Source organism: Gorilla gorilla, chromosome 10 (assembly GCF_029281585.2).
Source record: "Gorilla gorilla gorilla isolate KB3781 chromosome 10, NHGRI_mGorGor1-v2.1_pri, whole genome shotgun sequence".
In the NCBI taxonomy this organism is placed as follows: Eukaryota; Metazoa; Chordata; class Mammalia; order Primates; family Hominidae; genus Gorilla; species Gorilla gorilla.
The window spans coordinates 60,907,978-60,924,276 of record NC_073234.2 but is presented as its reverse complement, the minus strand read 5'-3'; the positions used below and the strand labels follow the sequence as shown (position 1 = coordinate 60,924,276).

The window sequence follows — 16,299 nt, the reverse complement described above, 5'->3', positions numbered from 1 at the left end:
TCCTAAGTTCAAGCGATTCTCTAGCCTCAGCCTCATGAATAGCTGGGATTACAGGCGTGCGCCACCAAACCCGGCTAATTTTTTACATTTTTAGTAGAAACGGGATTTCACCATGTTAGCCAGACTGATCTCAATCTCCTGACCTCAGGTATCTGCCCACCGCAGCCTCCCAAAGTGCTGGGATTACAAGTGTGAGCCACCACGCCAAGCCTCTGTCTTGATAATTGCATTTCAAAGGAATGGCTCCCAGGTCCTTGGAAAAGACATTCTTGGGGTATAAAACTGGGAAGAGTCTGGGAAAAGGGGCAGAGAAAGAATTTATAATTCCAAGTCTTCTAAAGTAAATACTCTAAGAAAAGGGAGGTTAGGAGTTTATAGTTGAGAAGTCTATCTAAAGTTTAATAAAGTGGAGGAGAACATTAAGGCCATTTTAGTCAACATACATGTTCTTTTTGTAACAATTTCAACATTTTTCCTTTTAGCAAACAAAAAAATTTTCTTTTGGTTGGAACTGCTGATGGCAAGTTGGCAATTTTTGAAGATAAGACTGTTAAGGTAAATGTTGAATGCATTCTACATCTAAATTTATTTTAAGTCTTTTGTTTTATATATATCTCACACCCCTCTTATGGGATTATAAACTCCCTGAGAGCAAGAATCATAAATTATGCTGTATTTGTATTGCTTCATAAAGTCTTGAACACAGTAGATCCTCTGAAAATACTTGCTGATTGACTGTATTTTATATGAATGAACTAAGAATAAAATGATAAATGACATCTGATTGATAATATTGGGAATGGAAATAATTCAATTTGTACATAACTGAGGCAGATAATTCCTTATAAATATATTGTGGAAAAAAACAAAAATATACTTAAGTTTTAAATATGGCTTGCCATTAACTTTTTCTTAAGCATTGAAGAAATCATTTAATTTTCTTTTCTTCAGATTCCTATTTAGTCATTAAAGCATTCATTTCTCTATCCATCTATTCATCTTTGGTTCCATCTATTCACTCAACTTCCTACCGGTTCATTCTCCTATTGCCAAAAAGCTTATTATCTGATGAGAGACAGGGAAGTAAAGTATAACCCTTAGGTTATTTCTTATGTAATTTTTACATGGGAAAAAGAATAGATTGAATGTAACAATAATATTTCGAATATGACCTAAATTTTTTTATGTATAATATTTGCACATATTTATGGGGTACATGTGATATGTTGTTACATGCATAGAATGTGTAATGATCAAGTCAGGGTATTTCGGATATCCATCACCATGAGCATTTATTTCTCTGTGTTGAGAACATTTCAAGTCTCCTAGTTATTTTGAAATGTTTTTAACTGTAGTCACTTTATTGTACTATTGAACATTAGAACTTATTCCTCCTATCTAACTGTATGTTTGTACCCGTTAACCAGCCTCCCTTCATCCTCCCCTTCTCCCACACACCCATATCCTCCCAAGCCTCTGGTAACTATCATTCTACTCTCTACCTCCATGAGATCAACTTTTTTAGCTCCCACATATGAGTGAGTACATGTGATATTTGTCTTTCTGTGCTTGGCTTATTTCACTTAACATAATGACCTCCAGTTCCATCCATGTTGCTTTATATGACATGATTTCATTCCTTTTTATGGTCAAATAGTATTCCGTTATGTAAATACACACATTTTCTTTATGCATTCATTCATTCATGGGCGCTTAGGTTGATTCCATTTTTTTTAGCTATTGTGAATAGTGCTGCGATAAACATGGGGATATAGGAATCCCTTTGATATACTGATTCCCTTTCCTTTAGATTAGTATCAGTAGTGACATTGTTGGATTGTATGGTAGTTCTATTTTTAATTTTTTTGAGAAATCACCATTCTGTTTTCCGTAGTGGCTATAGCAATTTACATACCCACCAATAGCATATGGGCATTCGTTTTTTTCTGCATCCTTGCCAGCATGTTATTTTTTGTCTTTTTTATAATAGCCATTCTAATTGGGTGAAGAAGATTTCATTGTGGTTTTCATTTGCATTTTTACTGATGATTAGTTAATGTGGAGCACTTTTTTTCATATATCCATTGGCCGTTACTATGTCTTCTTTTGCAAATGTCTATTTAGATCCTTTGCCAACTTTTTGTTTTGTTTTAAGACAGGGTCTTGCTCTCTTACCCAGGCTGGCTCACAGTGGCATGATCATAGCTCATTGCAGCCTTGACCTTCTGCACTCAAGTGATCCTCCAACATCAGCTTCATGAGTAGCTGGGACTACAGGCGTGTGCTACCATACCTGGCTATTTATTTTTTATAGAGATGCAGCCCCACTATGTTGTCCAGACTGATCTCAAACTCCTGGGCTCAAGCAATCCTCCTGCCTCATCTTCTCAAAGTGCTGGGATTACAGGCATGAGCCACCGTACCCAGCCCTTTGCCTACTTTTAAATGGAGTTCTTATTTTTTTTTTTCCTGTTGAATTGCTTTTTCGAGTTTCTTGTGTATTCTGGATGAATAGTTTGCAAATATTTCCTCCCATTTAACGGATCCTCTCCATATTGTTGATAGTTTCCTTTACTGTGCAGAAGCTTTTTAGTTTATTATAGTCCCATTTGTCTAATTTTGTTTTTGTTGCCTATGCTTTTGGGATCTTAACCATAAACTCTTTGTCTAGACCAATGTTCTGAAATGTTTCCCCTGTTTCCTTTTAATAGTTTCATAGCTTCTGGTCTTACATTTAAGTCTTTAATCCATCCTGAGTTGATTTTTGTAAATGGTGAGAGAGTTGGGCCTAGTTTCATCCTTCTGCATACTGATATCCAGCTTTTCCAGCACAATTTATTGAAGGTGGTATTCTTTCTCCCATGTATGCTTTTGGTGCCTTTGTTGAAAATTAGTTGGCTTTAAATATGTGGGTTTATTTCTGGGTCCTCTACATTGGTCTATGTATCTGTGTTTTTGCCAGTACTGTGCTGTTTTGGTTACTCTAGCCTTGTAATATATTTTCAAGTCAGGTAGTGTGATGCCTCCAGCTTTGTTCTTTTTGCTCAGGATTGTTTTGGCTATTTTGGCTCTTTTTTGGTTCCATTCAAGTTTTAGAAATTTTGTTTCTATTCCTGTGAGAAATATCACTGGAGCTTTCATGGGAATTTCATTGAATCTGTAGATTGCTTTGGGTAGTATGGTCGTTTTAACAATATTAATTCTTCCAGTCTGTGAGCATGAATATCTTTCCATTTGTTTGTGTCCTCTTCAATTTCTTTCATGTTTTTCAGGTTTCCTTATAGAGATTGTTCATCATCTTTGTTAAATTTACTCCTAGGTATTTTATTAATTTTTGGTAGCACTTTAAATGGGATTGCTTTCTTGATTTTTCAGCTACTTTGTTGTTGTTTTATAGATATGCTACTGATTTCTGTATGTTGATTTTGAATCCTTTACTGTACTCATTTATCAGAACTAAGAGTTTTTTTTAATGGAATCTTTAGGTTTTTGAGTTTTAATTTTAATATCTCTAATCATTTAAGATGGAAAGTAGTTTTTTGAAAGCACAGATTTTATAGAGTTTTGTTCTGTGGATACTCAGTTTGCTGAGTGTGTTTTCTTTTTTATTGGCAAAGCTTAAAGGAGCTGCTCCTTTGAAGATACTAAATATAGGAAATGTCAGTACTCCACTGATGTGTTTGAGTGAATCCACAAATTCAACGGAAAGAAATGTAATGTGGGGAGGATGTGGCACAAAGATTTTCTCCTTTTCTAATGATTTCACCATTCAGAAACTCATTGAGACAAGAACAAGCCAACGGTAAGTTATTTTTTATCTGTACAAGTAATTTATCATTATACTTATGTTTATTCCTTATAATCATTAATAATACTGTTGATAATTCATAAGGAAGATCTTTTAAAATGCATAATTTATTTTCTATCATAAAATTAAACTTTCATTATAAAAAATTTTGAAAATTCCAGAAAGCAGAAGGGTATTTTTAAAAAGGCACTCAACCTAATCACTTTTAGGGATAAAATATGTAAACTCATTGTAATCTTAGTAGTATTTATCAATCTAAATTTTTTAACAATTTGTATTATCTGTGTTTCAAATTAGACATGAAATTGGAAGACAATCAACTTTGTATTTCACCAAATTCATGGACTATACATATGCAATTTGGGTAACTTCCATTAAGTATTGATTGTAGGAAAGATAGACAGCAAGTATTCTTGCTTGTCTCAAGTTGTTTCTAGATTTGATAATTATACAGATGTCTACTCACAGCCAAGTTAGTGATACCAGTTTCAAACAAGAATAAAATAAAATATTAATATAAACCTCTTTCAAGTTTGCTTTTTTCAGTGGTATTTTAATCAAATCTTTGCAGTTGGTTCTTATTTATCACATTCCTCAGTGATAAGCAGTATAGGATTGTGGATAAGAGCATAAATCATAGTTCAGATATTGCTTTGCCATCTATTGGTTTTGTGAACTTGGGCAAGAACCTTTCACATCTTCAGTCATCTCTTACCTGAGGATTGTAATATTCTCTGTCTCAAAGAGATATTTGGAGGAGTAAATAAGAATGTTAATATATGGATCTTAATTAACATAATGACCAGCACCTGGTAAGCTGTCAATAAACATTAGCTATTATTATTATTATTAGCTTTGAGTCACAAATCCCTACCTTAGGGAATATCCTGGTTTCCCATTATCCATCAAATTTCCCAAGATTGGCACTTGGGAGTAATCTTTGACTCCTTTGTTTTTTGCTCCCTTTATTCACTTGACCCTCCTAATTGTCATTTGAATCTTTGTACTTCTCACTGTTCTCAGTGCTGGTACCATGGGCCAGACTGCCATCCATCATCTGTGGCCACATTAACAAGAGCATCCAGTTCTCACCCTCTGATTATACTCTCTTCAACCTATCTTCAGCATTGCAGACAGAGGGACCTTTCTAAAATGTACATCAATCTGATGCAATTCTCCTGCTTAAAACCCTTCAGTGGCATCCCATTGTCCTTTATATGAAGTCCAAATTCCTTAAGACAGCCTACTGGGCCCTTCATAATTCAGTGCTTGCTTACCTGTCTAGATTCATATTTTGCAAGCTTTTTGCCATCTGTGCTTTACCCAAACTGAAATTGACTCAGATCTCTAAGACAACCTGTTATTACCTTTCACCCCCAGCCTTTGAATGTGGTCTTCTCCTTACCTGGATGACTATTATGCCCCCTGACTATTTCAGTCCAAACGCCACTTGCTCTGAGTGGCAGGTTAGGTGACTTTGTGCTTCCATTGCATCTAATGTTTTCCTTCACAGTAGCTATAATTGTATTTGTTAAAGTAGTTTCTCAATACCACTAAATCTACTGGTTTTCAACATTGGCTGTGCATTTAGAAACCACTAGGTAGCTGAAAATAATATGATACCTGGGCCCTACCTCAGACCAATTAAATCAGACCAGTTAAGCCTCGGATGGGGATCAGATTTTTTTTTTTTTCAGGTTCTCAAGTGATTCTAAAGTATATTTGAGGTTAAGATATACTGCGGAGTGCAGTGTATTATAAGTTCCCATGAATGAGGATTTTTATTTCTGTCTTTACATATTTATTTACTAGTATGTGGTTAACATTTGGATCAACTCATTCTCATTCTGTAATACCCACATTTTAAAAAATGAATGTAAAAATGTCTTTTATTATTTTTATTTTTCAAATTTAATTTTAGATTCCAGGGATACATGTGCAGGTTTGTTACAAAAGTATAGTGCGTGATGCTGAGGTTTGGAATACAACTGAACTCACAACCCAGAAAGTGGGCATAGTACTCGATAGGTAGTTTTTCATCCTTGCTCCCCTTCCTGTAATTTCCACTTTTAACCCAATTATACAAGCCTGAAAACCTTTAAAAAGAAAGGGCCTCCAGTTTACTTTTTTATTTCATAGCACATCTTATGGGATTATGGATATCAATTAACTCTTTAAAGTTCCATATAAGATTTGGAACATAGATGCTTTACTAGAGAGCATCCATAAAGATCAAGCTCTCAAAGATGCTCATCTCCCAAAAGAGATTGGGACCTAGATGCATAAACACTTAAATATAAATATTTGCTCTCTTCTGAACAAGTATCTCCTGTGGCCTTGGTCTCTACCCCACAAAACAGACATCACATCACTAATCAGGGGTTGCCTCATCATCAGTACCCTCATCATCATCAGTACACACCGACTGAGAGGCATATTGGGTAATGAAAGATGACTGCCTTTGAAGCCAGAAGACTCCACAGGACTTTTGGAGTTCTAGGTCTGCAACATGTTTTTAGTCCTAGGTCGGCAAGCATGATGTTAGTCATAGGACCTTGAGCAAATTATTTAGCATTTGTACATGTTTCTCTCTACTATTAAAAAATTGAGATTTATCATATCTTATGTTTTTTTATTAAGGATCAAGCAAGATAACACACAAAAGTATTTTATAAAATACGGAAATTCCATGCAAAACTTTGTCCTAATTGGAACTATTTTCTATTAAATACAGCAAACATCCAGGAAGGAATTACCTAAAGCGTAGTGGCTCTCTGACAACACATCATATTTTTATCTCTTTTTCCAGAATAGAAAGAAAAGGGGGAGGAAAAAAAAATCTTCCTACTCTAGGATATACTAATGATTGTTAAATCTTTATGGTATTTTCATGTTATCTATCTGATTTAAATGCAATTTTGACTATTTTTACATATTCCTCGTTGTTCATTCATACTATAGTGCCTTCTTCTATTCCTCCACTTAACAGAATGCTTGGTTATATCAGAGGTGCTTTTCTGTGCAACTGTTTACTGGACTAGGGGTATGTGGAAAATACATTGTCCTCATCCTTATGAAATTACACTCATAATCTAGTGTGAGGGATGCACTAATAAAGACAATTTTATATTTAATAAGGTCTATAATATGACAGTGACACCAGTGGGGAAAAGGGACTGGTTGGTCTATTTTGATAGGTCAGGGAAGAAATCCAGAGGAGCCGACATTTAAGTTCATCCTCAAAGGCCAAGTAGGAGTTTGCCATGCTGATGTGGCCCAAGGTAGCCAATCTGTTTGTGAAATATGTACAATGCCAGATGTCTTAGGTTGAAAGGGAAATATTTTAAGGTGTTCGTAATTTTTCTTTATGTTTAAAAGGGGAAAATGGCAAATATTTTACTTTCTGTTTATGTTTGGATGATGTGGATTTTTGTTTCCTATAATTTGACTGGCTTAACTGCAAAGATATCCCTTGCTTTAAAATTTGAAGACACTGCAACTAAATTTTATTTCAGCATTTTATATTTTATAACTCTAGGTATAAAAGGCTAACACTTAGTTTTCTGAGCATTCATGAAACAAAGTTTTGCAAGAACATTCAAAAGTTACAGATATTATAATATTTCCTTCAGAAATTTAGATATAGTACAAAATTCTACAAAGAGCCACATAGAATTGAAACTAAAAGTAAGACCAAAGTAAACTTTGGACATAATCTTTATTTTATTATCACAAGAAATTAATATAAAGTAACCAAAAGTAAGTAAAGTACCAAAGCATGTTATATATTCAATTCAGAATGGTTAGGGAAGAATATGAAATAATTGCAATAGTCTAGCTTGTTTAGTTTTCAAAATAGTGTTTTTACATGCATTAAGAACTAATATAAGGTTGTATTACACGTAGAAATTTTAAGAAGAAAACAAATAGTGATGACTTTCTATTTTTTTTTCTCTGTAGGTTTTCTTATGCAGCTTTCAGTGATTCCAACATCATAACAGTGGTGGTAGACACTGCTCTCTATATTGCTAAGCAAAATAACCCTGTTGTGGAAGTGTGGGATAAGAAAACTGAAAAACTCTATGAACTAATAGACTGCGTGCACCTTTTAAGGTAAATTCTGTGGTTTTTAATTTTATTCCCAAAAGAATTATCTTTGCACTTCATGTGTCACAGAGGAAGGATTTTTCTTCCTTTCTGCCTCTGAATAGAGAATTTTTTTAAAATGCAGAAAAAAATTTGTAATGCTTCTCAGCACCATCTTTTCAGATCAAGAAAATTTTGTCTTCGGAAAATAAAAGAATAGGCACATAATGTGCATAGTTTTCTCATGGTATTACAAAGAATGTTCTTGAATGAAAATACTACATTATTGAAAATGAGCATACTGGAGTCTCTGCTAGCTTTGACGTAGTTCTGTCACAGTGTCAAATATACTATTTATAATTAAATTATGGGCCCCAGGATTATCTGCTCTAAAGAAAAAGAGTCACAAAATAATAGACGAATATGGGGGGAAATGCAATGGACTGACCGAGGCGCTAACTAAGGAGTGGGGATCAAGACCCCAGAATGACAGCATAGTGCTTAGTCTGATGCAGCCTGTGAGTGACAAATCCATAGCAAGCACATTCTTTCTGTGCTGGTGCTGAGAAACAGGACCATTTTCAAGCTTATTTGCTAGCCACTTTATATTTTTATTTTGTTTTGATTTTACCATATAGATCTATGATACTCTTGAGAACATTTTAGATTACACACTATATCTGTAAAAGGATACTTCAAAGTTTCCTTTCTTGGATTCATCTGACAGTTTTTCTATGGATTGTGAGAAGGGCTCACAGTTTATGTTCAGAAGGGCCAACAGGTCTCCTTGATAAAGGGTTCCTTACTTCCTGAAGTACCAAAACGATTAGGATTCTTTTATTTCTGGACACTTCATTTTTGTCGTGAATTAGACTATTCACTGGTTCTGGGAAAAAATTCAGTGGTTTGTATCCATATCTTTTACATGTGAATGACTATAATTTTATGTTCCTTTGTAACATTGAGACTTCATGTAAAACTTTTGAATCTAACTTTTTTTCTTTATCCTGGGCACATGTATGCTATTTTTACTGAATTAGATAGCTTTGGTATTTATAAAAATTGTATCCCTCTTATTCATAATTTCCTGAAAATGAAGGGCTATTGTTATCTTTGATAATTTATGCTTCAAGTAAAGAAGTGTGGCTCTTTGGCATTCTGTATTTAGCAAAATTTGCTTTGTATAATTTTAATGATGCATAATGGTGGTGGTGTCATGTTTTAATAATTTAAAATGTTGTTTATGTTATCATATGTAAATAGCATTTATCTCTTAATTGGTGGTAAAATTATTAATGTATACTTTATGGTTCTAGGGAGGTAACGGTAAAAGAAAACAAGGAATCAAAACACAAAATGTCTTATTCTGGGAGAGTGAAAACCCTCTGCCTTCAGAAGAACACTGCTCTTTGGATAGGAACTGGAGGAGGCCATATTTTACTCCTGGATCTTTCAACTCGTCGACTTATACGTGTAATTTACAACTTTTGTAATTCGGTCAGAGTCATGATGACAGCACAGCTAGGCAAGTTTCTTTCCTTTAGATATTTTTCATATTCGCTAAGTCTTATAAAATATGCCTTTATTTTATGTTTACATTTTCTCTGAACTTTCCAGTGTCATTTGGATGGCCTTGGAGGGTCACACAGTGAAACATAAGACTGGTGTAAATTGTGAATGGGGTCATTACAGAAGTGGAGGGAGTAAATGCTCTCAGTCCCACAAGAGAAGCAGATTACTGCAGCTGAACACTCAGTTTGGGTCTTACTTGCTTTTTTCCTTTTTACCTAAGGCAAAAATGGGAAATACATGGTATTGAATATATTTTACTTTTTGAGCAAAGAAAATAAAGAAAATGTTTGTTTTAATCATAGTGTAGCCTCCCAGCTTGTTAAAGAATCTCATTTGGTTTTTCATTCTATAACAAATCTTTTTTCTTGCAGCAATACATGCTGAACCGCACAACCTACAAATATTGACAAATCATATTTTACTCAAACTTTCTCTTTTTTTGCTTCTATTTTTATATTTAAATATGAAGAAATTGTGATAGCACATAAAATATATTTTCTGCATAAATATATGTGTGTCTTCCTTTGATAATAATTTGTTTTAGAAAATAACAATAATAGCATATATACAAAAGTTTACAAAAACGACACTATGGGGTTTAATTCTGAAAAAAACTAGAATTTACGTAACTTTAGCAAATAATGAATGTTTTGAACATGGTGAAGAAAATAGATTCATTGCAAGTATATGTGAAAGAGGAACATGTGTTTTTCTAGCACCTTCACCTATTTTTCATTTATAGACTTTAGAGTTGCACAGAAGGAGTTACAATTAGATGCTCTTAATGACTGTGAACTATTAAGATACATGTCCACACAAGCAGAGCAGTAGGTCTCTCAATAGGTTGTCTCCGTAGTCTTATTCTACCAAAGTTGTTGCATTCTCTAGTTGAATTGTATGTACTTTGGGACCCAAATAGCTTGCTTATAACTGAAGTTATAGTGGAATTTCAATGGGTTATAGTTTGATTTTAAAATAAAGATCAATTTGAGGATAGCCTACAAGGTGCTGCATGAGCTGGCTTCACTGTACCTCTCCTGCCTCCATCATCTACCACATTCCTACCAGATCTTGCTTGTCTAGATGAACATCCAGTTCTTCTCAATTACTATGCTATATTTTGCCTCAGGGATTTGCACATGCTGTTTATTTCTTTGCTTAGTTAACATAGCTTTTTTTCATGCTCAGTTAACTCATATGCTTTGAAATGTTAGCTCCTGTGTCAAAACCTCTGAGAAGCCAACACTGATTAGGTCAAAGTTTCCGCTTTGGGTTCCCATAACAGCTTTCTTGCATAGTTTTGATCATGGTCATATTTTTTTTCATTAATGCTAGTCTCTTCACTAGAATATAAACTCCAAGATGGTTGGGTTAGTGTGTTTTTGTTTACCCCTTTATTCCCAGGATCTAGCCTAGGGCCTACATAGAAGACTTTTGATGCAAATTTGTTGAATAAATTAGTGAATGATTTGAAAAGAAAATATGATATTTTGACATAGTATCAGTATATCCATCCATCTAAATGTCCATCTAAATACTCATATTTGTACCAAATACTCATATTTGTACCTTACCATATCCAAAGAACTTTTCACACACATTACCTCGTTTAACATTGTAACTTTGGGAAGGGTGATGTATAAATACTGAGCCTATTTTATAGAAAGGTTAAGCTGTTTTCTCAGACTCACATAATTAAGAATTGCAGCAAGGAGTGGATCACAGATTTTGTTATTTTTTAAAAAAATGCTGGTCTTTATTCAATATAATTGAAGGGTCACCTAGAAAATAGAATTGTGAATTCAGTTCCAAGGTATTTGTGTCTTAAACTATGAACAACTTTACTTTTTTTTCAGGCCAGTTTAATATATAGTTTTAACAGAAAACTTACATATTTTGTTTTTGTAAAGGAAGCCTTAAAAATGTCATGCTGGTATTGGGCTACAACCGGAAAAGTACTGAAGGTACACAAAAGCAGAAAGGTAACATTTAGAAGGATACTGTTTTCCAAACAGGGCAATGATGTGAATGGTGGTAACATATTATGTGTTTCATAAATTTGTAGAAAATATTACATATGGTATAATCAGGAATTTTAATTGGTAGTTTACAGTGTAAAGAACTTAGACATAAATTTTCAAAATTACAAATGATATGAAGTCTTAAATATTTATATTTTCAGCTGAAGTAGAGATGTCAATCACTAGCTCAACCTTAAATGAAATGTGAATATTTTTTACAACTTATCTATATCTACATAATGTCTAATTTTGAACAGTGTTTGAAAAAGCTTTTATTTCTTTTAGAATATGAAATGTTAATTTATTAAATGTCCATACTCTATTTGAAATTTAATAGTTTCTATAATGTATTATAAAACTTTTCCAAGTATAGTTTTTTATAAATAATAATTTAGTACATTAGTTATAGCTGTGTTTATATTTACATTTATCTAAGTCAGCTAAAAATACATGAGCCAAACTGAAATAAAATAAGAATGTTTTATGATGGATCTTTGAAACATGATTTCATTTTTTTCTTTTTATAGAGATACAATCTTGCTTGACCGTTTGGGACATCAATCTTCCACATGAAGTGCAAAATTTAGAAAAACACATTGAAGTGAGAAAAGAATTAGCTGAAAAAATGAGAGGAACATCTGTTGAATAAGAGAGAAATAGGAATTGTCTTTGGATAGGAAAATTATTCTCTCCTCTTGTAAATATTTATTTTAAAAATGTTCACATGGAAAGGGTACTCACATTTTTTGAAATAGCTCGTGTATATGAAGGAATGTTATTTTTAATTTAAATATATGTAAAAATACTTACCAGTAAATGTGTATTTTAAAGAACTATTTAAAACACAATGTTATATTTCTTATAAATACCAGTTACTTTTGTTCATTAATTAATGAAAATAAATCTGTGAAGTACCTAATTTAAGTACTCATACTAAAATTTATAAGGCCGATAATTTTTTGTTTTCTTGTCTGTAATGGAGGTAAACTTTATTTTAAATTCTGTGCTTAAGACAGGACTATTGCTTGTTGATTTTTCTAGAAATCTGCACGGTATAATGAAAATATTAAGACAGTTTCCCATGTAATATATTCCTTCTTAGATTGCATCGAAATGCGCTATCATATATGCTTGTAAATATTCAAATGAATTTGCACTAATAAAGTCCTTTGTTGGTATGTGAATTCTCTTTGTTGCTGTTGCAAACAGTGCATCTTACACAACTTCACTCAATCCAAAAGAAAACTCCATTAAAAGTACTAATGAAAAAACATGACATACTGTCAAAGTCCTCATATCTAGGAAAGACACAGAAACTCTCTTTGTCACAGAAACTCTCTGTGTCTTTCCTAGACATAATAGAGTTGTTTTTCAACTCTATCTTTGAATGTGGATACCCTCAATTTTGTATAATTAGTGTAAATACAGTGTTCAGTCCTTCGAGTGATTTTTTTTTATTCATACCACTAGCTACTTGTTTTCTAATCTGCTTCATTCTAATGCTTATATTCATCTTTTCCCTAAATTTGTGATGCTGCAGATCCTACATCATTCAGATAGAAACCTTTTTTTTTTTCAGAATTATAGAATTCCACAGCTCCTACCAAGACCATGAGGACAAATATCTAACATTTTTCAGTTGCTGAAGGAGAAAGGAGCTTTAGTTATGATGGATAAAAATATCTGCCACCCTAGGCTTCCAAATTATACTTAAATTGTTTACATAGCTTACCACAATAGGAGTATCAGGGCCAAATACGTATGTAATAATTTGAGGTCATTTCTGCTTTAGGAAAAGTACTTTCGGTAAATTCTTTGGCCCTGACCAGTATTCATTATTTCAGATAATTCCCTGTGATAGGACAACTAGTACATTTAATATTCTCAGAACTTATGGCATTTTACTGTGTGAAAACTTTAAATTTATTTATATTAAGGGTAATCAAATTCTTAAAGATGAAAGATTTTCTGTATTTTAAAGGAAGCTATGCTTTAACTTGTTATGTAATTAACAAAAAAATCATATATAATAGAGCTCTTTGTTCCACTGTTATCTCTTTCATTGTTACTTTGTATTTGCAATTTTTTTTACCAAAGACAAATTAAAAAAAGAATACCATATTTAAATGGAATAATAAAGGTTTTTTAAAAACTTTAAATGCTTTTAAACATGTTTATGAATTTTTAAACTTTGTGATAGTGTTTTGCTTTTCACATATAGGTCTGTTATCCATCTCATAGGAAACTTTGTATTAATTTGTATATGGGACATTCCACAATAAGAAAGTGCAACTAAAGTTTTTTCCTTGATAACTTATGGAATATTTAAATTTAATTTTCTATAATACATATAGTTGCCAGGATCCCAGGACAAAATCTGATGGGCATGATACATTCTATTTTCAAGTTCTCTTAAAAAGTTTTTGTAAGTAAACTTGTTTGCTCTTGAGTACTGAAACAAAATATAAGACTTTAGAGCAAATGACATATACAAAAAAAAGGCACAGTCACTTCAACTGTTTTCTGATTAGAAGCCTAAAATAATTTGCTAATTATGATCAAAATACAAGCATATTATCGTAACAAAATATTCTTTTGGGAAAATTTTGAATTAAGAAAAGGGAGCCTCTTTGACTCTAATTCTGGTAGGTACTCTATCGATTATGTGTGAACTATTTTAACTAAAATGCAACTTATTTTTCATCAAGGCAGTGAAATATATTGATGAAACATAGCAGAATTACCAAAAAAAGATTGTCAATTTTCCTAAGTTAAATGTAAGGATGCAAATGTTCTAATATTGAGGGGAGATAAAATTCAAAACCATTGGGACTTTGCTTCTTTATCCATCAGTTTGGGTAGCTGAACACCTAACCTGGTAAATTGAATGTTTTTCATGGAGGCTTATCAGCAATTCAGTAAAATAGTAAACTATGTCAACTCGGGAGAAACTGTCATCCTCATTCTCCATGCTAGCCAGTTTCTCATCCAGGGTGTCATTGTTTCTAATAACAATTCAGAATCTGGCTGCTTAAAGGCACCTAAGTACTTGGTTCTTTCTAATTTGTCAAGGCATTTGGAGTGATCCTATCACCCTGATTTCAAGCAAAAGACAGGGAGGCACCTGACCCAAAGGCCTGCTGTCTGAACACACTCTGAATGGGTGAGCAGAGATGTGCTTTAAGATAGAACCTAAGGTGGTTCTCTCTATGTGCTGCCCTCACACTGCTCTTGATTTCTACCCTTACCTGGGAAGTCTCTACTTGATGTCTGTCTTAGGCTAAGAAAAAGAGAAGAGAAAGGGAATGAGTATTAGCATCTGGATTCTGGGGCTGCTTCTTGGCCTCTGTGAGAATCCACTGTTTCACAGCAATCACGGCCTAGAAAACTAGACTTTATGGAGTAAACAATAGGTATCATTCTGACCTGGGCTTCACCACATTTACCCACTGAACACTCCCAAGAGAAGGTTGTTACCATTTATTTATGAAAATACCAAACTATGTGATACATACTCTATTAGAAGTATTATGGAAAAATAGAGAATATGTCTACCTGGCCAGAGAATAGAGGATCTGGATCACAAAAAAAGTACAAATATTTAAGCAGAGACTTACGACAAATGGGCATTCAACAATTTAGGACACATGGGCATTCTACAATTTCCAGAGTGAAGTAAACATTCTAGGCAGATAAATCACACATGTGCTGTCTTAGGAATGTGAGCTTATTTTGAAAGCATCCCTATCAAATACGTGCTAAAACTTATGACAAGTTCCCATTCCTAGAGTACTTACAGGATACACTTAAGTGACTGAAGATGCAAGAGAAATATATATTTGTGTATGGATATAGCATTTTATCATTAATTGAGAGATTATAAAGCTAATGAGCTTTTCTTTGCAGAGGGAGTATTTGTTAGGATGAAACGGGGAGAGATGTTTCAAACACCAAGTTTATCTTATAGGTTAAGAAATCCTAGAAGGAATCCATGACTTTATGTATATATACAATATATGACAAGAGATTTCCCCATCTCATTACAAAATGAGCACAAAGTAACTAACTCAAAGCTTTTGCTATTATGATAAAAGTTTAAAAGGTTAGTACATAGCAGAAATGTGATTTACTATAACGGGGGTCCAGGGGATAAAATATTTGCAAGCTGATTGTCTCATGTTGGCAATGTTTTCATTTCCTACTACGTTAGGTAACACAGATGAGATTGTACATCAGAGTAAGAAGGCAACCACTGATAGAAGCTGCATGCGGGCAAAAGAGTATTCTCTGACCATAAGCTTAGTTTAGATGGATCCTTGCTGCAATCACTAAATTCATAAATCTGTGCTAGTATTGGATCAGGAAATCTCTGCACAAGCAGATAAATAAAAACTTTCTGCTTTGGCTGAAATAACTGCTTTTAGGAAAATAAAGAGTATATGCTTATTAATATAGCTTGGGATGTGGACCTCTTTGACGAGACTATACAATTCAAGGTAGACAAAGTATGCCTAAAAAGAAATCTAAAATAAACTTGTATATTCAAATGGAACATATTCTTTAATAATGTCATTTTTAAGGGCTCTGCGTTTATTCCATAAATGCTGCCATTATTGTTCAGTTTTTCTTAATTACCTGCATTCACTTTAGAAAACAGAAAAAAAAACAAAACAAAACAGAAACAGTTGCAAAAGAAAGCAGCCAGAAATAACATACATTTAGAATTGAAAAAGACCTTGGCCTAAATTCTAGATTTGGCATTTACTTAGTAATCTGAACTGGAGCAAGTTGCACAAATGACCAGAGAATCAT

At 33.3% G+C, this 16,299-nt stretch overlaps 1 protein-coding gene across 1 annotated transcript in view; it reads left to right on the top strand.

The window, feature by feature from the left end:
• LRRK2 (leucine rich repeat kinase 2) overlaps positions 1–12,732 on the top strand; it is a 144,129-nt gene extending 131,397 nt beyond the window's left edge. Inside the window, exons 46-51 of the mRNA XM_019039400.4 lie at positions 483–555; positions 3,618–3,802; positions 7,769–7,921; positions 9,211–9,419; positions 11,377–11,448; positions 12,015–12,732. Coding sequence (XP_018894945.3) covers positions 483–555; positions 3,618–3,802; positions 7,769–7,921; positions 9,211–9,419; positions 11,377–11,448; positions 12,015–12,136 — 814 coding nt within the window. The 3' untranslated portion in view covers positions 12,137–12,732. The remainder of the gene's footprint in view (positions 1–482; positions 556–3,617; positions 3,803–7,768; positions 7,922–9,210; positions 9,420–11,376; positions 11,449–12,014) is intronic.
• Positions 12,733–16,299: the final 3,567 nt, after the last annotated feature.